Source organism: Monodelphis domestica, chromosome 1 (genome assembly GCF_027887165.1).
Source record: "Monodelphis domestica isolate mMonDom1 chromosome 1, mMonDom1.pri, whole genome shotgun sequence".
NCBI lineage: Eukaryota > Metazoa > Chordata > Mammalia > Didelphimorphia > Didelphidae > Monodelphis > Monodelphis domestica.
In genome coordinates this window covers 155750913-155772203 of record NC_077227.1, presented here as the reverse complement: position 1 = coordinate 155772203, position 21291 = coordinate 155750913, and the positions used below count along the sequence as shown (strand labels likewise).

At 44.3% G+C, this 21291-nt stretch overlaps 1 protein-coding gene and 1 long non-coding RNA gene across 2 annotated transcripts in view; one reads left to right on the top strand and one right to left on the bottom strand.

Moving 5' to 3' along the window:
• IGDCC3 (immunoglobulin superfamily DCC subclass member 3) overlaps positions 1-21291 on the top strand; it is a 69650-nt gene that overhangs the window by 35137 nt on the left and 13222 nt on the right. Inside the window, 4 exon segments of the mRNA XM_001375635.4 lie at positions 17084-17205; positions 17207-17235; positions 18659-18789; positions 20386-20523. Of these exon segments, the coding sequence (XP_001375672.2) occupies positions 17084-17205; positions 17207-17235; positions 18659-18789; positions 20386-20523 (420 nt within the window).
• LOC103100263 (uncharacterized) lies at positions 15940-20548 on the bottom strand. Its single transcript, XR_460621.2, has 3 exons — positions 20091-20548; positions 16814-17300; positions 15940-16705 (listed from the first exon to the last, which is right to left on the bottom strand). It is a non-coding gene; the product is annotated as an uncharacterized LOC103100263 (long non-coding RNA).

The following is a 21291-nucleotide window of genomic DNA, read 5'->3' as shown; positions in this document are numbered from 1 at the left end:
TTTCATAGTTAGCTCCTATGGTATAATGGAACAAACCTTGGATTTGGAATCAGAAGACCTGCATTCAGTTCCCAGTTTTACACTTCCTTGGGAAAGGCTGCTTTCTGGGCATTCTTTTGGCCTCCTCATTTATAAAACAATAGAGGTAGTGTAGACAGAGGCAGCTAGATGGTACAATGGACAGAGCACTAGGTCCAGTCAGGAAGACTCATCTTTCTGAGTTCAAATCCAGCCTCAGACACTAGCTGGGTGACCCTGGGCAACTCACTTAACCCTATTTACCTCAGTTTCCTCATCTGCCAAATGAGCTGGAGAAGGGAATGGCAAACCACTCCAGTATCTTTGCTAAGAAAACCCCAAAATGGGGTTATAAAAAGTCAGATAAAACTGAAAAGTGACTAAAACAACAAAACAAGTAAAATATGACTCTTACCTCTGCCACTTCCTCTGTGATGTGGACCAAATCACTGACCCTCCCTGGGTCTTAACTTCCACATCTTTAAAAGATGGGGCTGTACTAGATAATTCCTGAAGGACCCGCCTCCTGAAGTCCATTTTGACTCAATGGCTTGATTTCTAAGATTTCTTCCAATGCCCAAAAAAGTTATTCTTTGATCTATAATGATTCACCACAAAGAGCCCAGGAGTATCAGATTGCTTTTTATTTTTATTTTGTGTGTCCCAATGAACATTTTTAACTTTTAAAAGATCTCCTTAGGGGCAGTTAGGTGCCTTACCAGATAGAGAGCCAGGCCTGGAGAAGGGAGGTCCTGGGTTCAAATTGACTCTCAGCCACTTCCTACCTGTGTGACTCTGGTCAAGTCATTTAACCCAATTGCCTAGCCCTTGCCAATCTTCTGCCTTGGAACCTTATACAAATCTAAGACAGAAGGTAAGAGTTAAAAATAAGTAAATAATAGAATAAAATCAACCTGATCCTCCTCTCTTATCACACAGTAGTATTCCATCAAATCATATGCCACAATTTATTTAGCAATTCCCCAACTGAAGGGCATCCCCTCAGAGAGAGCCACCATGAGTCACTTAGAACACACAAGTCCTTTCCCTTTTACCTTCACTTTATTTGTATGGTCCCAATCAATCATGTGCATCTTCCTTTTGCCTCCTCTCTCTTCGTACCCATAGCACTACCCGCGAATCTCCCCAGAATTCTCTGAATGCTTCCCAGTCATCCGTCCTTACAGTGGATGCCATAAGGACTAATTACATTCATATGCCACACTTTGTTCAGCCATTCCTCCATCCTTGAGCATTTTGTTTCCAGCTTTTGATTAGCCCATATAATACTTGCCCACATTTGAAAAGGTCCTGGCCCTAGAGAAGGGCAGGGGGAGCCAGCTTGGTATATATGCCCCATTACTTGTGGCTCAGGAACCTGTTTTCAAATAAATTAGGAAGCCTTTGTGGGTGAAGTGACCCATTAGTAGAGTAATAATGCCACCTTTATCAAGCTCGCTCATCGGTATTAGTTATGCACTATAAAGCTTGTACCAAAAACCCTGAGGGGCTTCAATTAAAATGAAGTCAGCTGTGTGGAGCTCTGTAAAGAGCTCTCTGGGTGTGGATGCTTGTGCTGGGGTGAAGCTCTGCATTCCTCGGCTCCTCGGTATCCTTGCATGTGTGTGTGTGTGTTTGTGTGTATCTCTGTTGCTATGCATCTTGGGTAATTGTGTTTTCCTGCTTCTGGAGAGTGCTTCTTTGTACTTAGGCTAGCCATCTCTGCCTGAATAGAGGTGTGTCTGTGTCTCTGTGTGTGTGTTTCTGCTGTGAAATCAGAGAAAGTGCCTTGGACTTGGAGATCTGGATTCAAATCCTGATTCTGAATTTATGGCAAAGGGCAAGTTATTTCCCTTCTCTGTATCTTTAAAATAAGGAGAAGTAGAGGATAGACTGGTTTTTTTAGAGAAGATGAGATTTAAACGTGTTGCGTTTGAGATGACAGCTGGACACAGGCGTGGAAATGTCCAGGAGGCATTTGGAGATTCAAGACTGTAGACCTAAAAGACAAAAAAACCAAACAAATTAAAAAAACCCTACAAACAAACAAACAAAAGCTATTAAAGACATGGTTACTAATCTTTAAAAAAAAATAGCCTTGGATTTGCCCAAGGTTCTTGGGAAGGAATAAATGTAGTCTGAGGATACATGTCTCAGAAATGTCCTAAGTCCCTGTCATTGAACATTCAGACCATTCAGAGTTTGGGAGCTCTTGGCATAAACCATGTTGGCAAACCTATGGCACAAGTGCCAGAGGGGGCTGCTCCTTTCCCCCTCTCTACTGTGCCTGAGGACATTCCTCACATGACCCACCTCTCTGCCCAGCAGCTCAGTGGGAGCACTTTCTCCCTCCCCTGTATGGGGTAAGGAAATGGCTCACATGGGTATGAGTGGAGTCTGGGCACTGGGTCTCTAAAAGGTTTGCCATCACTGTCATAGGATATTCTTAGATTTGCCCAATATCCTGGAGTGGCGGAAGCCCATACATAAAAAAATCCAACAATGGACCCATAACTGGGGATAAGTATTCTGTCCTTTATACTGGCAGCTAGGTGGCAGAGTGTATAGAGTAGCCAGTCTAGAGATAGGAAGACCCAGTTCAAATCCAGCCTTAGACTCTTACTAGTTGTATAACCCTGAGCAAGTCACTTGACACTGTTTGCCTCAATTTTCTGAACTGGAGAAGGAATGGCAAATCACTCTAGTTTCTTTGCCAAGAATACTCCAAATGAAGTCATGAAGAGTTGGATGCAACAAGAGTTGCCTCAGCTTTTCTCAGTCTCAATTTTTGATTTCTGGAAAATGAGTTTATTAATATTTGCACTGCTTCCTTCAGGAGGCTATTGTGAGAAAAGTACTTCTTGGACCTGAAAGAACTATATAAATGGGAGTAGTTATTGTGAAAAATAGCTCTAAGGCTTGGGATTGGGTTAAGTTCAGTAACCCCCAAGAGGTGCATCAGGGTTTGGGAAGGTGTTCCTTGATCAACTTGTGATGTCTGGAACTTGTCTTTGTGCTTAGCAGTGAGCTCAAGATCCTCTGGTGGTCCAACCCTGAGTGGCTGAGTTATGTATAAAAGGAAGGGCTCTAAGGCCCCTTTCAGCTCAAATGTTATCTGGTACCATGTTGTATTCTTTCGTATTGCTCCTCTAGAAGGGCTTGCTTTCCAGAAAATACTTTTTGTTACTTCAATCCTGTCTTCTTATTTTATCTCTCTAACCCTGCCTCAAAATACAGCCACTGGAGGTTTAGGGGAGAGATCAATTGAATGAATATTGATTTAAGTGCCGACTGTGTACCAGGCACAGTGCTGGGCACATGAAAATAAAAAATGAAAACAGTTCCTGCCTTATATTCAATTGGCTCACACAAAGCATCTCTTTTGCCTTTCTGTTATGCCTGGGAAGGTGGCTGCCATGATGGATAGGGCTACTGGGGAAGCCAGTGTTAGTGTTGTCACTTGTATTCTATAGTACTTATATATTCTATATACTTTATTATTTTCCCTCAATTCACACTTTCTAAAAAAATCCAAGGATTGATTCCAACACAGAAGAGTGGTAAGAGTTAGTCAATTGGGGCTAGTGAATAGATGGTCACACCTGTTATCCTGTGGATTCCTCTTCCTTAGTTACAATCTGGCCTCTGACAATGACTAGCTGTGTGACCCTGGGCAAGTCATAGAAACCTGTTTGCCTCAGTTTCCTCATCTGCCAAATGAGCTAGAGAAGGAAATGGCAAACCATTTCAGTATCTTTGCCAAGAAAACCCCCAAAGGGGTAATAAAGAGTCAGTCATGACTAAAAAACAAATAGAATGGGGTATAATATTCTGCCACTTTTGCCAAAAGAAAATAAACTCTAGGGGCCGCTAGATGGCTCAGTGAGTAGAGAATCAAGCCCAGAGAATGGAGGACCTGGGTTCAAATCTAATCTCAGCCAATCCCTATCTGGTGAGTCACTTAATCCACATACTTAGCCCTTTCTGCTCTTCTGCCTTGGAACCAGTATTTAGTCTCCATTATAAGAAAGAAGGAAAGAGTTTAAAAAAAGAATGTCAGCTCCCTGAGGTCAGGGATTGTTTCAGTTTTGTCTGTCTCAGCCCTTGGCACAGGGTATTTGATGACTACATAATGGATGTAAACACACACTAGCCCAAGTTCTGTTGAGCAGGCGGTGGTGCTTACATGGGAATGATAATGGCGATGGGGAGAATGGCGCAACCACTAGGGTCTGGGGAAAGGCGATCTGCCCAGCTCTCAGCCAACACGTATCCTAAGGGGAAATGGAATCCGGGAGAGAATAGTGGACTTGGATTCAGCAAGGTCGAGGTCCTCACTTCCTGGCTGCCCAATTGGCCTCTGCTTCTTGACAGTCAAACGGGGCCAATGATAATAGCCCTTGTGAAGGCCCACCTAGGATTTGGGCAAAGAACTTTGAGAACTTGAAGGTCCTCTAGAAAGGTGAGGTATTGGGGTGCCGGGAAGGCTTCGTTGTTACGGAAATGAAAGATTGGAGGCCATTATAAAAAATCTAGTCTGGAGCCAGACACAGAACCCCATAGGTGTCCCCCTACTGCATGCATTTTTGCCATCCATCTAAATCCAAGACTCGGCCATGAGGCGACCTGCCTCCCTCAGCCAGGCCGGGCCAGTGGGCAGCCCATGAAGCTGCCTTTCTCCGGCAGAGCACCTTCCTTCCCTTCCCCTTCCCCCTCCCCTTCTGCTCCCTGTTTTAGGAGGCAGAGGACAGAAGAAGCGTGGATTTATGGCTGCTCACTTTAAAGACAAAGTTGGCTTTTGTGTAAGAAATGGGGCCCAGGGATTGGGGAGGGGGTGGGAGCTGATGAGAGAGGGAGGGGGGCAGGATTCAGGGGCTTGAGCCTGAGAGTGGGAGGTGAGGAGGCCCAGGCCCAGACAAAGAGAATTCAGAGGCTCCCCAGGGCAGGGTCATCCAGGCAAAGGCCCCACATAAATAAATCATTCCTTTGAGCCAGGCTGAGTGGGGCCTGTTGTGATTCTTTTATTCTATTTGTAAATCCAGAGAATCTCCAACCCCTACCAGTTACTCCCCCCCCCCCCCCATGGCATGCCTCCCCTCGGAGCTCCTATTTAGGGGTTAGGATATAGGCTCGGGCCCTCGTTTTTTTGTGGGGCGAGGTTCAAGGGAAGGAAAAAAAGAAGACTCTTCACCCCGACTTTCCGTGCTCCCCCCAGCTAGGCCAGGTGAGAATTGCTCCTTAATTAGGGCCAGTGTTCTCTGACACCATCACTGTGTGGCCAAGTTTGAGTTCAGGATAGGAAAATCCTCCGGCTGCTCTGCTGGTAACTTTCAAGGTTTTCTTGAGCGGATCCCAGAATCTCCCCAGAGCCTCAGTGTCCTCCTCCGTCAGATGGGGAGAGTCCCCACGGCGCTGCAAAGCTCCAAGTTGCCCGTGGGGAGGGCGCTCTGAAAGGTGAAGCCCACAGCAGGTCCTTTGGGGGGCTGATGGGGGCAGCAGCCCAGCTCTTCTGTCCCTGATGCTGGAGGTCTCTAGCAGGGACCTGGGGCTGGAGAGCAGAATTAGATGGTGGGCAACAGCAGGTGCTTTAATTACACCTCGGAGAGCTACTGGCAATCTAGTGAATGAGCCAGCACCAATAAAGGCCTGAGTTTATGGGCTTTGTAAACATTTTACTGGAGAAATCAAGGCCCCAATTACTGAGCCTGGCTTCTGCCTATGAACAGTCTGTTTATTGGGGCCTCTTAAAAGGCCCCAAAAGAAGTAAGAAGCTGGCCAGGCTCAGTTGCTGGGTTGACTTTGATTTATAAGGAGGGTTTCCTTCTCCTTCTCCTCCCCACCCCAATCATCTGCGTGGATGCTTCAGATTCTGTCATGGAAGTCCTCCTCCGGGAAGGGTCAGAAAGGCAGGAGTTTCTACCATGTTCTAGCCGGGTTCATTTAATTGGGACCCCAGTTTTGTTTTGTTTTGTTTTTTTAATCGGAAATCAAGAAGTTGGATGAGGTGATCTCCCAAGTTACTTCCTAGCTGATATTCTTGTAGAGCTGATTAAAAATGAACCCTGTTGAAAAATAATGCAAGGGGGGTGGGTTCAAATCTGGCCTCCAATACTTTCTAGCTGTGTGACCCTGGGCAAGTCACTTAATCCCCATTGCCTAGCCCTTACCACATTTCTTTTTTATTTTATTTAGAATATTTTCCCATGGTTTGATGGAGATATGATTGGGAATGTAGACTCTAGACCATCACCCTGGTGCAAATATCAATAATATGGAAATAGGTCTTGATCAACACATCAAACCCAGTAGAATTGCATATTGGCTATGGGAGAGGGGTGGGAAGAGGGGAGGGAAAGAACATGAATTATGGGACCATGGAAAAATGTTCTTAATTAATCAAATAAATTTAAAAAAATTTAAAGAATATTTTCCATGGCTACATGATTCATTTTCTCTCCCTCTCCTCTCCTCACCACATTTCTGCCTTGCAACCAATACACAGTATTGATTCTAAGATGGAGGGTAGAGATTAAAAAAAAAAGTAATGCAAGACATCAAAAGCTTGATGAATTCAGAAGAATTGCAGTGAAAAATCTTGGTTCAGAAAAACAGCAATGAAACAGACACCCCTTCTCTGAAGAAAAGTGGGGGACTATGGATATATAGCATTATATATACTGTCAGAGGGCTGGTTTTGCTGAGTTGTTTTTCATTGTTCCAAGGGAGGGTTTGATGTGTCTGGGTTTAAGGTATTCGTTTTAACAAAGGGCATTAATTTAAAAAATTTTCTGGGGTTGGAATGGCTAGGTGGCTCAGTGCACACTGAGTGTACACACATACAGTTGGGATGTCCTGGGTTCAAATTTGACCTTGGGCATTTCCTAGCTGTGTGACCCTGGGCAAGTCACTTACCCCTTACCCCTTTTCTGTCTTGGACTTAATACTTAGTATTCATTTTAAGATGGAAAGTAAGGGTTAAACACATTTTTGGCAGGGGAAAGAAATGAGTATAGAGACAAAGTCTGAAAATTGAGGTCTTCCTGGTCAGTCATGGAGGAGTGGGGATAGGGTTAGAGATGTCTGGGAGACTGGATTTGTGGGCCCTAATCTTTTGGGGACAGTGAGAGAAATCATAGATTTAATGATAGAAGAGACTTTCAAGATTATCTAGCCCCCTCATTTTATAGAACAGGAAACTGAGGCAGAGAAGGGTTAAATGATGAGCCTTGGTCATGCCTTGGCTTTCTCCTGGAAGCTTTCCCCAACCCTTTTAATTCTATTGCCTTCCCTCTGTTAACTATTTCCTTTTCGTTCTATGCTTCCTGAATCCTTCTTTGTTGGTGGTCTCCTCTATTACATTGTGAGCTCTTAGAGGGCAACTGCTGTCTTCTGCTGTTTCCTCTGGTGTCTTTAGCTCTCAGCACAGTGCCTGGCACACAGTAGGCATTTAGTGAATGTTTATTGATTGACTAAGTTTCAGAGGCAGAATTTATAACTACATCCTCTGTCTCTGAAAGAGAAGAGAGAGAATATTAAAAGTTTTTAGGTCAGCATCGAGCCTTTCTGTTACAAATGAATCCACTAAGGGAGATTTGGGTAAAATATTTTAAATATGGAAGGCCATTTTGGTGGGAGGCTGTGTGACAAGGTCTGTCTCAGGCTCATCATCTTCTATTTGGGCTTTCAAGCACATCTGGGGGCTATTAGGGGGAGGGGAATGAGGTACTGATTTTTGACTCATGTGGCTCTAAATTCCAGATAATAATAATAAACCTGTATTATCAGGGCACTTTGGTGGCTGATCTTCTCCTCAACGGAAAAGGTCTTTGGCCCCAGGAGGCCCCAATTCCGGAATATTAATTGGGCAGCTTGATTTCACCAACACTGGATGTTCTATACCACTCCCCCTCCTTGCTTCTTCCCCTGCCCCTCCATTCCTAGAGCATCTCCTCTTCCCCTCTTCCTCATCCTCTCTAATCAGGACCAGGCAAGACATAAGCCAAGTCCAGTGGCCCCAGGGGGAAAGCCCTCCCTTCCTCTTAGTTGCCTTTGGCCTCCCAGTAGAGCCCCCTCCCCCCCTAGGGTGATTTATAGAGGGTATTGGGGAGTCATTTCCTGCCCTACCATTTTTGCTTCCTTCCTCCTTCTTTGGATTGCCTCCCTCTAAAGTTGGCCCCCTCCCCTCCTCCCTCCCCTGATCCCTGCCATGAAGTTTAGAGCCCAGTTGCCAGAGGAGTAGGGAAGAATGTGGGGAAGTTTTATCCCTAGACTTATTGCGGGTAAATTTTTCATTCTTCCTCCTCCCTGAGAGCCTCCATCCTGCCAGTTTTTCTGATCCATACACTTCATCGAGGAACGTCCATCCTCAGTCATTCAGTTCTGGAGGCAGGATTCAGGAAAACTTCCCATTATCCCAGTCCCGTGTCTTTGGATCACCCAGCTAGCTGAAAGGGACCTCAGAGGCCATTTAGTCCAACTCCTTCATTTTACAAATGAAGACACTGAGGGCCACAGAAGTGAAATGGCATGTTTAAGCTAAGAGGCAATATTTGAATCCAGATCCTCTGGCTACTTTCTTCTTTCAGACACTGATTGACTTCAAAAGAAAAGAGGGCAGATGAAGAAGGGCTGTTCTATGAATAGGTTCCTTAATAAAGGATGTGTGTATGTGTGTGCGTGTTGGGAAGTGGACTGTGTATCCCTAATAATGGGTTGTATTTCTGTGAATAGGTTCCCTAAGGGGTGTGTGTGTGTTTGTGTGTGTGTGTGTGTGTGTGTGTGTGTGTGTGTTGGGGAAGTTGGTTGTGTGCCCCTAATGATGGGCTGTATTTCTGTGAAAAGGTTCCCCAAGGGATGCATGTGGTATGTGTGTGTGTGGGAAGTGAGTTGTGTGCCCCTAATGATGGGATATATTTCTGTGAATAGGTTCCCCAAGGGATGTGTGTGTGTGTGTATGTGTTGGGGAAGTGAGTTATGTGCCCCTAAAGGTGGCTGACCATTAGCCTGTGAACTAATCTGTTTTGGCCCAGCGTATGGAACCCAGAAGCTCCTGAACAACTGGGCACCAAATTGGGAAGAAGGTGAGCTTTTTCTGTCTTTTCAAAGTGCTGTTTGCTTCTGGGGTGTAAAATCCAGCTTTCAGACCTTGAGTCACCATGTAGTCCAGTGGGAATATCTCCCTAGTGTCACTGAGCTTCTGTCTTCATGAAATAAAGGTACAGAGATGAGAAAATGTACCTCTCTCTCTCCCTTCTTTGTAGAGAGTGGGGGTGATGGGTGTTGAACATGGCATATACAGTCAGATTTGACTGATATTTAGTTAGGAATGGCTTTTTTCCCCCTTTCCTTTTACATCTTTGTTATAAGGGAAAGTTCATGGGGGTAGAAAAAGGAAACAAAAATACCAGTAAAAAATTGTATCAATTACCATCCCCAAAAAAGAATCAGTTACAGTTTCATAAATAATCATTACATATTATTAGGTATAAATTATATATAACATTACAAATATATCATATGTATGATATAATATAGTTCTAAATTATTATGTGTAGCAATATATAATATAATAAGATATAAATATATATATATATATATATATATATATATGTTGGCAAACCTATGGCATGTGTGTTGGAGGGGACTGCTTCCCCCCTCCACCATGCCTGAGAACATTTTTCACATGACCTGCCCCTCTACCCAGCAGTCCAGTGGGTGTACTTCCTCCCTCCCCTGTCTGGGGTAAGGGAGTGGCTCACATGCAGCATGAGGGTTGCAATTTAGGCACTTAGTTTCTAAAAGGTTCACCATCACTGATATATATATATAGGATATATATATATATATATCCTATCTATAAAAACATGTAAGCTATATATACATACATATATATGTAAAATTAAATGAGGAGGTTAGAAGGAGAGTCAAGGAGCATAGATTTAGAGCTGGAAGGGATTTCCTTTTTTTATTTTGCAGATAAGTAGCCCAGAGTAATTTCCTCATTCACCAACCCTATACAGTGGAACAGAGAATGGTCAGTCAGTTTCCCTACAGGTTGTGCTCATGGGTAGGAAGAAGAACCATTTCCCTAGGCAGATGGAACCTAGTCTCTGGAGCCCACACATCACCTGCAGAGCTGTGCACTAATAAACACCTCTCTTGTTAGCTGGAACTAGGGTGAATTGGGGGAGGGGTTGGTGATGGCTTCAGACACATTGCTTCCACTTCTCTGAATTCCCACCCCATGCTGAATTACATCACCTTGGAGGACTGGTGTTGGTTCAAGCTGCGAGGACTTCTGGGAGGAAGCTTTCTTTGCATGGCTGAATATGCATTGCATGCCCAAAATGTCATGGTGGTCACCACCCCAAATTTATATTGCTCTCTGGTGGAGCATGGTATTTTTCAGGACATTGAAGTGAATCTAAGAAAAAGACAGCATGATGTAGCAGATTAAAAAAAATTTAAACTTGGAGCTAGGGGAATCACAGTTCAAATCTTGTCTCTGCTACCTGGCAGCTGTGTGACCCTGAGCAAATTAGGTAATCTCTCAGTGCCCTGGGCAGCCCGCTAAGACTGTGAGGTGCCCTCAGTAAATAGAATTCATTCATCAGCAATCCTCGAGCCCCATGAAATGACCTACTGTCCAACCTCTGCCCCTATTGACATGAATAAGTTGGGAGAGGGGGAGACAAAAGCCTTACTTGAAAAATATATTTTCTGAAAACTTCTGTGGACATTTATTACATGTAATTAGCTTATTGATTAATTATTTTTATCGCTACATGTAATTAGTAAAAAACAAAAACTATCTATTTTCTTTATATATTATGATTAAATATTATATATCACAGATTATAATGCTATATATAATATATGCATAAATAAGCATGTATTCACTTAAACATTTTATATATAAGCATAAGCACATATATATATACACACACAAATATATCTGGGGGCAATTCAAGGAATTTTGGGACATTAATCAATCAACAAGCATTGATTAAATTCTGAGGAGACAAAGAACAGCAAACTGATACCTATCCTTGAGAGGCTCCATTGGAATGGGAAGCCCTGTTTCAGGGTTTCAGACACTATGTGGTCTTGTGACTCTGGACAGGTCATTTTACCTCCGACTGAGACATCGGATTTGACCATTTCTAAAATCCCTTCCAGTTCTAACATTCTATGGTCCCAGAATTCCGTTTCTCTAAGACTTACAGCAGAAGGAGTGGGGGAGGCTATGGGGTGGGGGGGATCTTTAAGGGCATCCGTGCTAGTTGGGGCTACATTTGCTCCATCTCCAAGGCTCCCCAAGACCAAATCCACTTCCCTTCAGCCTTATCCTTCCACCAACCCTTTCCCTTAGGTAACAATTCAGCTTTGCCTTTAGCTGGTAAGTCTCTAGGGAGGAGGAGGAGGGAAACACAAAAGGATTAAGCCCTTTAATGAGGAGGCAACTGCATTAGTTTTTCCCCAGGGTCCCTGGGGTAGAGGCAGCACAGGCTCCTCGCCAGCTGGAGTATGGAGGGGAGAAAGGGCTCTTCCCCCCTCCCCCAGCCCCCCTGGGTCCATGCTGCACCCCCTCCCTCCCAGCTCCCTGGGTGAAGCAGGGCCCTGGGGCCACATCTGGTCCTCACTCTGAGGGAGGTGGGAGCTAGGAAGTTTCACTGTTTCTCCAGAGCAGTGTTCTTAACCCGGGGTCAGGGGTCCATGGATAGATTTCAGGGAGTCTGTTCACTTGGATGGGAAAAAAATGACATATTTCTTTTTCACTAAACTCTGATAGAAACTGAGTGTTTTTTTTTTCATTTGCTCAAAAACGTTATTCTGAAGCACAAATCTATGATACAGAAGAGGAGGATCCTTTGTTGTAGAGGTTGGGGTTTGGGGATGGAGGCCCAGTCTTGGGACGCCCAGGAAGGCTTCCACTGCTGCTTCGAGCTGGAATTCAGTGGGAAAGCTCCTAATTTTCTCTTCTTTTCCCAATGCCATGTGCCTAGCCAATCCTCCTATACAGTGTCTGAAGCCAAAGCCTTCTAGGCTGTCTGCATGTATGCTTTGATGACATGCTGAAGGAAAGGGCTTGTGGAGCCCAGGCTTCTCAGCCCTCCACCTTAGTTATAGACCATGCCCCAATCACAGAAAGTAAATGGGGGGGCGGGGGTCAGATTCTGTGCCGAGCAAAGAGAATTAGAAGCAGCAGAGATCCATTTTTGTAAGGGGGAGACACATCCAATGGCTGGATAGCATTCGCTTTAGCATCCTCCTGGTGCCATCTTGTGCTTCCAAAATGGTAAATGTTGAGACAGAGGTAGGAGATGATCTGGGTAGATGAACAGGAAATCACTTAAGATTATGGTAAAAGTAGGTGTGTGTATGAAATCTAGTTTCATCTTTTTAAGAATATATTTTATTAATACCTTTTGTTTTTATAGTGCCAAGATTTTCCTGTGTCCCTATCAGTTCCTTCCCAGAGAACTATTTCCCTTATAACAAAGGATATTTTTTAAAAAGAACAAGATTTTAGAAAAACTGATCAATACATGGAAAAAACTGGCATTATGTGCAATGTGGATACCTACAGATTCCTCCACTTTGGACAAAGGAGTAGAGAGGGAAGGACTGAAGGGCTTTCTTATATCTCTTCTTTGGGGCCAAGGACAATCTAATTTGGCTAGTTGAATGAATATTTTCCTTCTCTTAACTCCTCCTACTGACTGAAGGACTTGGTGTAGAGGAGGAGATACCTAGCTGGAGCCCTGATTTCCCTGGGGCCAGACTTGGTCATCATGCCCTGAATCCCAAATTGGCTGTCCTAAGGGTACACAAAACCCATTAGAGGAGTGTGATTATTATTATCCCCATTTTTCAGAAGGAAAAACTGAGGCACAGAGAGGTAAAGTGATTTGGTCAGTGTTATAGAGCTGGTGGGAGGGACAGATAAGACCTGAACCCAGATCTTTTAAGACCAGATCCAGTTTTTGTTGTTGGTTTTTTTTCCCACTAGGGGACACTAACTTCTCATGCATAAAAACTTTGTCTAGCAGGAAAAGCACTCAGTTTTGAGTCAATGGGATTTGGTTTTGAATCCCATTTTTTCACTTGTTGCCTGTGTGTGGCCTTAGGCAAATTACTTTAGACCTCAGTTTCCTGTTCAGTAAAATGGGGGAGTTGGATTAATTGACCTTTAAGGCTTTTCTCAGCTCTACATCTCATGAATCTCTACATACATATATCTATATAGACACACACATAATAATAAATAGATAGATAATAAAAGAATCAATAATAATAAAATAAATAATAAATTAAATGAATATGTAATATATAACATAATAAATTATATACAAATTATATAGGAATAGGCACAAATATATACATGAATATAAATAAAATATATAAAAAGTAATATAAAAAGTAAAAATAATTAATATATATGAACAGGTGTATATACATCCACACATCCATAGACACTACAGGAGTATGCTAGAACTACCCCAAACCACCTCTCCACCCCTAAAATGAGCAAATGCTACTAAGCAGGGCTTGATGGATTCTCTTGTTGACCATTTAAACTTAAGAAAACAAGACAAAGTGTTAATATCTTCAGAGCATACATTTTGGAGCAAAGAGGTGGAGAGCTGGTTGTTATATGTTTGTTTGCCAGCACAAAGCTGATTACTTGTATACAAATGCTCCTGGAGATGTGTGTGTGTGTGTGTGTGTGTGTGTGTGTGTGTGTGTGTGTGTGTGCTCACAGACACTGGGGAGGCCCTGGGAGAAGAGGAATGGGTATAAAAGATTTTCAGTGCGTTTGGATATTGAACAACATCTGAATGGTAGGGACAGCTGGGTCCCTCAATGGTTTGAGAACCAGATCTGGAGACAGGGAAGTCCTGTCTGGGTTCAAATTTGACCTCAGATACTTCTTAGCTGTGTGATCCTGGGCAAGTCACTTAACTAACTCCTACTGCTCAGCCCTCAGTGCTCTTCTGCCTTAGAACCAATACACAGTAGTGATTCTAAGATGAAAGATAAGGGTTTAAAAAATGTGACTAGTAGGGGGATCATTAATAGAATGTAAGCTCTTTAAGGGCAGGGATTGTCTTTTTTTTTTCTTTTGACTTGATATCTAGAACCTAACCTGTTCCTGGCACATTGTGAGATCTTCCAAAATATATTTTGTTGCTGCAGGGATGACCATAGTATAGGCACTTAAGATCAGAAGTTATCATATATCATAGAAGGTTCAGATCTTTACTTCTCTTTACTATCTGTGTGACCTTGGACCAATCACTTAAACTCTCTAGGTGTCTGTTTCCTCATCTGTAAAATGGGTGGATCATAGTAGGAGGCAGCTGGGTGACTCAGTGGATGGAAAATCAGATTCTGGGTTCAAAATTGGCCTCAGACACTTCCTAGCTGAGCGACCCTGGGCAAGTCACTTAATTATCTAGCCTTTTTGCCTTTCTGTCTTGGAACCAATTGATTCTAAGACAGAAGATGAGGCTTTTGTTTTTGTTTTAAAATGGGAGATTGGACTCAGTGAACCCCAAATCTATGATCCTGTGGCAGACTCTGCTCTAAGCAAAGACCAGTGGTGAGGGCTAGGGGGCAGGTGAGGGGCCAGGGCAGAGCAGGTGGCCTTGGGAGGTGAGCACTAGAATTAATAGCAGACAATCCAAGGCTTTGGACCTCCCCAGGCTTCCCTTCTTCTTCCTAACTGAGGGGAACAGGGGAGGGGGAAAGAGGGACCTTAGGGGAGGGGGAAACAACTGTCCCTGTTGATGGAGTGCCTGAGGCAGAAAGGAGCCCCCCCCCACCCCACTGCCTGGGAGGACAGATGGTGAGTTGGGCTCTAGGCACTTGAAGCAAAATGGATATTAATGAAATAGAGACCCTGAAGCTGCTGCAGCCTCTTGGCCACCTTCCCCCGCCCCTCGCCTCCCAAAGGCTTTGTGCGAGGTAGGACACAATTTTTAAGGACTAAAGCATTGATCAGAATTTTGGGGGGCATTTGGGGGCCGGTCAGCCATCCCTCTACACATTCCCCAAGACCCAGAGTTCAAGGGGTTAATTTAGAGCCCCCAAAGGTGGCAGGGCGGGGGTGGAGGAGAGAGTTCTGAATATTTATAACACATTGAAATGTAGATTGGTGGGTCTGAGAATCCTTACCATCCACTTGTCTGTCACTTGGATGATTAAATCCCAGTCCTCCTTCCTGGCTCTAAGAAAGGGTCTCATTGGGGTGAGGCCCCTGGTCCAGAACTGGGGCTACGACAGGAGACTGGAGAAAGGGGAGCGAGGAAGAGATGCTCCCAGGACCTGACGGGCTTAACCCCTACTTGGAGGGAAACAAGATTGAGCTGGAAGAAAGAGGATCTGGGTTCCGGCTTTTGCCCATGATCAGTGTAGAGAAGATGTAGACACGAATTGCTATTCGGTAGGGGCTCGAGGAAAGCAAGAGGCATTGTGGTGTATAAGAATGAGTGCTGAAGTTGGAGTCAGACGACAGAGGTTCACATCCTTACACTACTACCTGTATGACCTTGGCTAAGTCCCTTCACTCCTCTGAGTACCAGCTTGAGGTTGTTAACATTTTTTTGTGTCATGGACCCCTTTGGCAGTCTGCTGGAATCTATGGATCCCTTCCCCCCAAATGCTAAATGCACAAAATAAAATGCAGAGTACAGAAGGGAAAAGTTATGTTGAGATAAAGATGTATTTTCCCCCATCTGATTCACTGACCCCCTGAAATCTATTGGGGAACCATAGGTTGAGAGGTTTCGGGGTGGATCTGGGTTCCTTGAGTTCCAAATCCTATTATCTCTTTTTTTCCAATTTTGGGGAGGTGAGAATGAAGGAAGACTTCATAGAGGTGGTGCTGTTTGGGCATGAAGGACTGATAGTATTTTTCTTTTTTTTCATTTTTCATTTTTTAAATTTTTATTTAATTAATTAAGAATATTTTTTCATGGTTACATGATTCATGTTCTTTCCCTCCCCACTCTCAGAGCTGACAAGCAATTCCACTGGGTTTTACATATATCATTGTTTAAAACCTATTTCCATGTTATTACTATTTGCAGTAGAGAGATCATTTAGAGTCTGCACTCCCAATCCTATCCCCATCAAACCATGTGATTGATCATGTTTTTCTTCTGTATCTGCTCCCACAGTTCTTCCTCTGGATGTGGATAGTGTTCTTTCTCATAAGTTTCTCTGGATTGTCCTGGGCATTGCTGCTAGTAGGGAAGTCCATTACATTCTTGTGCCACGGTGTAGGGACTGATAGTATTTCAAGGCATAAATGTAACTGGAATTGGGAGGAGATTGAATTGAAATGAAGGTGTGGAAACCCACACCCCAAGATTCAGAGGTAGGAAATCTCAATACAGATACAAGGATGGTGGGAGTTGTCCAACCAGCCAACCAACTGATCAACCCACAAACATTTATTAATTGACTACTATAGGCCAGGCACTGAACAGTCACCAGGGATACAAAGACAAGAATGAAACAGGCCTGTCCTCACGGACCTTACATTCTAGCTGGAGAGCCAACAATACATATAATTGACAGGCTATTCGATGTCTTTTGTTTTTATATCCCTTAAGTTTCCTTCTTGTAAAAGCCTTCCTTCTTTCTTTCCAAGAGATCTATCATATATAGCAAAAGATTTCTAAGAAAAAGAAAGAAGAGAGAAAAATCAATAGAAGTCAATCAATACACACACACACACACATAATCTGAAAATACATATAGTACTTCATATCCATGGATCTCCCACCTCTGCAAAAGAGTGAGGAAAATATCTTCTCTGATCTCTTCTTTGGGGACATTCTTATTCTTTGTGTAGTTTTGCAATATTCCTTTTTTTTGTCATTCCCCCCCCCCTTTCTTTTTTCTTTTCAAATACTTTAAAATGCAACTAGGAATGAATGATGTGGTATCTGGAGGGATGTCACCCCAGAGCTCTTCCCACAGCCCTCTCTGAGTCAAATTCTTGATGTCCTTCCTGATCCCAACTTCTCTCCTTTCTCCTCTTCTCTCTTGCCAGCCATGTCGGACTTTCATGTGCACCCACAGGCCACGGTGGGTGAGGAGGGTGGAGTGGCCAGGTTCCAGTGCCAGATCCACGGGCTGCCCAAGCCCCTCATCTTGTGGGAGAAGAACCATATCCCATATCCCCATTGACACGAGGAATGACAGGTGAGTGAGCAGCCCCGTGTGGAAAGAGACTCATGAAGGTCCAAATGGATGGTGGTCATCTGCAGCTGTGGGAGACATTAATGACTGTGAGAATAGCTCTGTGAGCTGATGTTTGTGCTTTGAGGTGACCCTGTAGCCCTCTGTGCAAGAGTATATTTGTAAATGTTACTGTGTACAAGATTGAGTTGTCATGAAATCAGCATCCATCGAGCTAGGAAAACTGGCTTCCAGTCCTGGCTCTGCTGTTAACTAGGGGACCGCTTATTTGTATGGGATGCAGTTTCTTTATAACATGGGGAATAGGTAGACTAAATATCTATGGATCCTTTTAGCTAGAGATTTCTTCTTTAAAATGTTTGGCTGCACTGGAATTGCTTGGCAACTCCAGAAGTGGGAAGGGAGAGAAAATGAATCCTGTAACCATGGGAAAATATTTTAAAAAATTTAAAAAATAAAATAAAATGTTTTGTTGATGTCTTTTTAAAATATCACTGTTAGTGGGCAACTGGGTAGCTCAGTGGATTGAGAGTCAGGCTTAGAGATGGGAGGCCCTAGATTAAAATCTGGCCTCAGACACTTCCCAATTGTATGACCCTGGGCAAGTCACTTAGCCCCTATTGCCTAGTCCTTACAGCTCTTCTGCCTTGGAACCAAAACACAGTATTGATTCTAAGACAGAAGGTAAGGGTTTAAAACAACATATCACTGTTACTTCCCAAGGGTTCATCTTCCCATACTACTAATAAACAAATAAATAATAAATAAATAAAGGTAGAATAGTTAGGTAGCACATTGGATAGAGTCCCAGGCTTGGAGTGAGGAAGACCTGTATTCAAATGGGGCCCAAGACAATTTCTAACTCTGTGACCCTGGACAAGTCCCGACCCCATTTGACTAATCCTTGCCCTTCTGTCTTAGATTTGTTATTGAAATAGAAAGTAAGGGTTTAAAAAAGAAAGAGAAAGAAAATGTAAGAGGTAATGGAGTGTACTGGAATGAGTGCTGAATTTGTAGTTAGGAGAAAGAGGTTTATATCCTGATTCTGTTACTTACTAATCGTGGAACTTTAGCCAAGCCCCTTCATTTCTTAGAGTCCCAATCGGACTCTACCTGGAGGGATTGGGATGGCTGCTTTGGCAAAGGGAAGTTCTTCCCTTGGGAGTTCCCTAGGCCAATGCTATTCCATTACATCCATGTAAAATGACTTGCTTGGCTATTCCCCAATAAATGGGAAGCCACCTTCTTTCCAGTTTTTTGTTACTACAGTAAATATGTTTTGCCTACATGAGGTCTTTTCCTCTCTCTTTGACCTCCTTGAGCTGTAAAATGCTGTGGCTGGTCTTGGATCTGGGCTACAGCTGTTATGGCTGTGGTTGTGGTTGACTTCCTCCTGTGACTGCATCTCTGTCCCTGACTCTGACAGGTACACTCTGCTGCCCAAGGGTGTCCTGCAGATCACAGGGCTTCGGGCCGAGGACAGCGGCATCTTTCACTGCGTGGCCTCCAATATCGCCAGTGTCCGAGTCAGCCGGGGAGCCAGCCTCACCGTGTCAGGTGAGAGAGTCCCACCTGCCCCTCCTCTTCTCTCCGACTAATTACTTCCCCTTGCCCTCATCAATGATTCCCATCGCCCCTGGATAATTACCCTAATCCCATCTCACCAACTACCCTCCTATTAATTATGATGATTATTAGAATTTTAATAGCTACAGCTCTAATTAACATCTTGGGTTTTTTTTGTGTGTTTTTTTAATCTTATGGGGACCTTTTTTACATCACAGTCATTAAAAAAAATACACCAAACTGCTTCCACCCACCAATTGAATCTTCCCTTAAAACAAAGAAAAATAATTAAGCAAAAACATCCAATCCAGTAATCTTGCTGACAACGTGGATGTGGTCATCCCCAGCTTCTCTGCTGAGATGACCCTCATATTGACTACTCCTTCCTTCCTCATTCATGAATTCATTTGCTGCCACTATCTTCTAATTCAGTGGTTCTCAAAATGTGGTCTGGGGACTCCTGGTGGTCCCGAAGACACTTTCAGGGGTCCTCAAGGTCAAAACTATCTTCATAATAATACTAAGTCATTTTCATTTCTAATGCAGTTAATATTGATACATATAACTCAGAGAAACAAAAGGGTCCTCAATGATTTTTTAAAATGTGAAAGAGGATCCAAAGTTTTGATAACCATTGCTTTTAGTTAAAGGCATGAAGTGAGCCCCTGCTTATCAACAGTGTTGTCCTACTTGCTAGGGGACATCCCCGAATCTTCCCTATTCTCAGAGTTTCTACTTTAGCTAGACCCAGCAGGGTGCTACTACAATGATAGTCTTTAAGGCAACTCACTAAAATTGGGGTGTCTAAAGTGGATTGAATAGAGTATTTGACTTGGAGTCAGGAAGATTTGACTTCAAATCCTGCCTCAGGTACTTACTGTGTTATCCTGGTTTAACTTTCCTCATCTGTACAATGGGAATAATAATAGCAGCTACAATATGGGATTGTTGTGCAAAGTGGAAAGTGCTTTAAGAATCTAGGACTATAGAAACAGATAGACTGGGACATCTAGGTAGCTCAATGGATAGAGTGCCACGTCTGTAGTCTGGAGGTCCCAGGTTCAAATCTGGCCTCTGACATTTCCTAGGATTGTTACTCAGATGGGAAATAAGTATTATTTTTTTTAAAGAGGAATAGATAGATTGAGGTGACTTTGGAACCAAGCTTTGGGTCATCCTGGACGCACCAAACCTTCACAGTATTCTTGGAATGCTCTAGGTTTCCCTAAATTCATCGTAGCCCCTAGGACCTGGGGAGTCAGGGGTTTTGGGTAGGGGGATGATTACCCAACCTAAATATCTTCTCCATCATTCAGCTGCCTGAGCTGAGATCTTTTTTCCAAGGGGAGGAAGATTGGAGAGTTCATTCAGAGATAGGCTTTCCATGGTTGGTGGCTCAATTTTCCCCGAGTTCTAGACTGCAGAGCCCTGTCCCTCCCCATGTTCCCATCTGGAGAGCTTTGTTTCACCCCTTCCTGTGTTGCCTGGGCATGCAGAGTTGTCAGAATGGGGTCCACGGATGGTGTGACGCCCTCTGTGGCTCTTAGCTCATTCAGGACGGACATGGTGGTGTTTTCCCCTTCCCAGGCTCCGGCTCCGGTGCCTACAAGGAGCCGACAATCCTCGTGGGGCCTGAGAACCTGACCCTGACTGTGCACCAGACTGCTGTGTTGGAGTGTGTTGCCACAGGCAACCCCCGCCCCATCGTGTCCTGGAGCCGCCTTGGTGAGCCCCATTCTCCCAGCGCCATCCCCGAAACCCCGGAGTGCCTGGTTTTACCCAATTACTTGGAGACTGAGATCTCATTTGTTCTCTGTGAGCTCCGAGCTCTTTCTGGGTGGAGGGTCAGTAACCTGATCCTGTAAGATGGAAGGTGGCTGGCCGGGCTGGCCATTGGATCCTCTGGCCCCGGGACCAAAGGTCCTCGAGCCAGCCTTGGCCCCACCCCCTGGCGTGCCTACCTCTAAGGGACAGTGTCTGATAGCGGGAGCTCAGTCTGTGCTGGGGCTATTGGGGGCCTAAGAAGGGCGGGGCTTTCCTCTCAGCCCCTCCCTCTTGTTCTTCGGCCTTGCTCCCTCACCCTCGCCACTATATTTCAGTCTCTGCCCACCCTGTGGGACTCTCATCCTTCCTTCTCAGCCCCGCTCGCTCGGAATCCTCGCCAGCCCCCTCAGTGTCTAGCCCCAGCTTCCCAGTCCCTGGTTGCCTCCCACCCCCGCCTCCACCAGGATTCGCTCTCCCCAGCCCCACTGGCTGAATTGTGGAGCTCCTGAAGGGGAGAGGGAAGAAAGGGTGACCGAGGGCCACCACCAACCCTGAGAAAGGGGAAAAGATGGGGGAGGGGGAGGTATTCATGAGGGAGACTGTGCCACATTGTAGCAGCCCAGTAATTGGTAACTGGGGTGGGGGGGGATGGATAATAGAGTAAATTTCACCACTTCAGGGGCTGAATGGGGAGCTGTCCATGTGTATTATGACTGTACTAATCCGCTC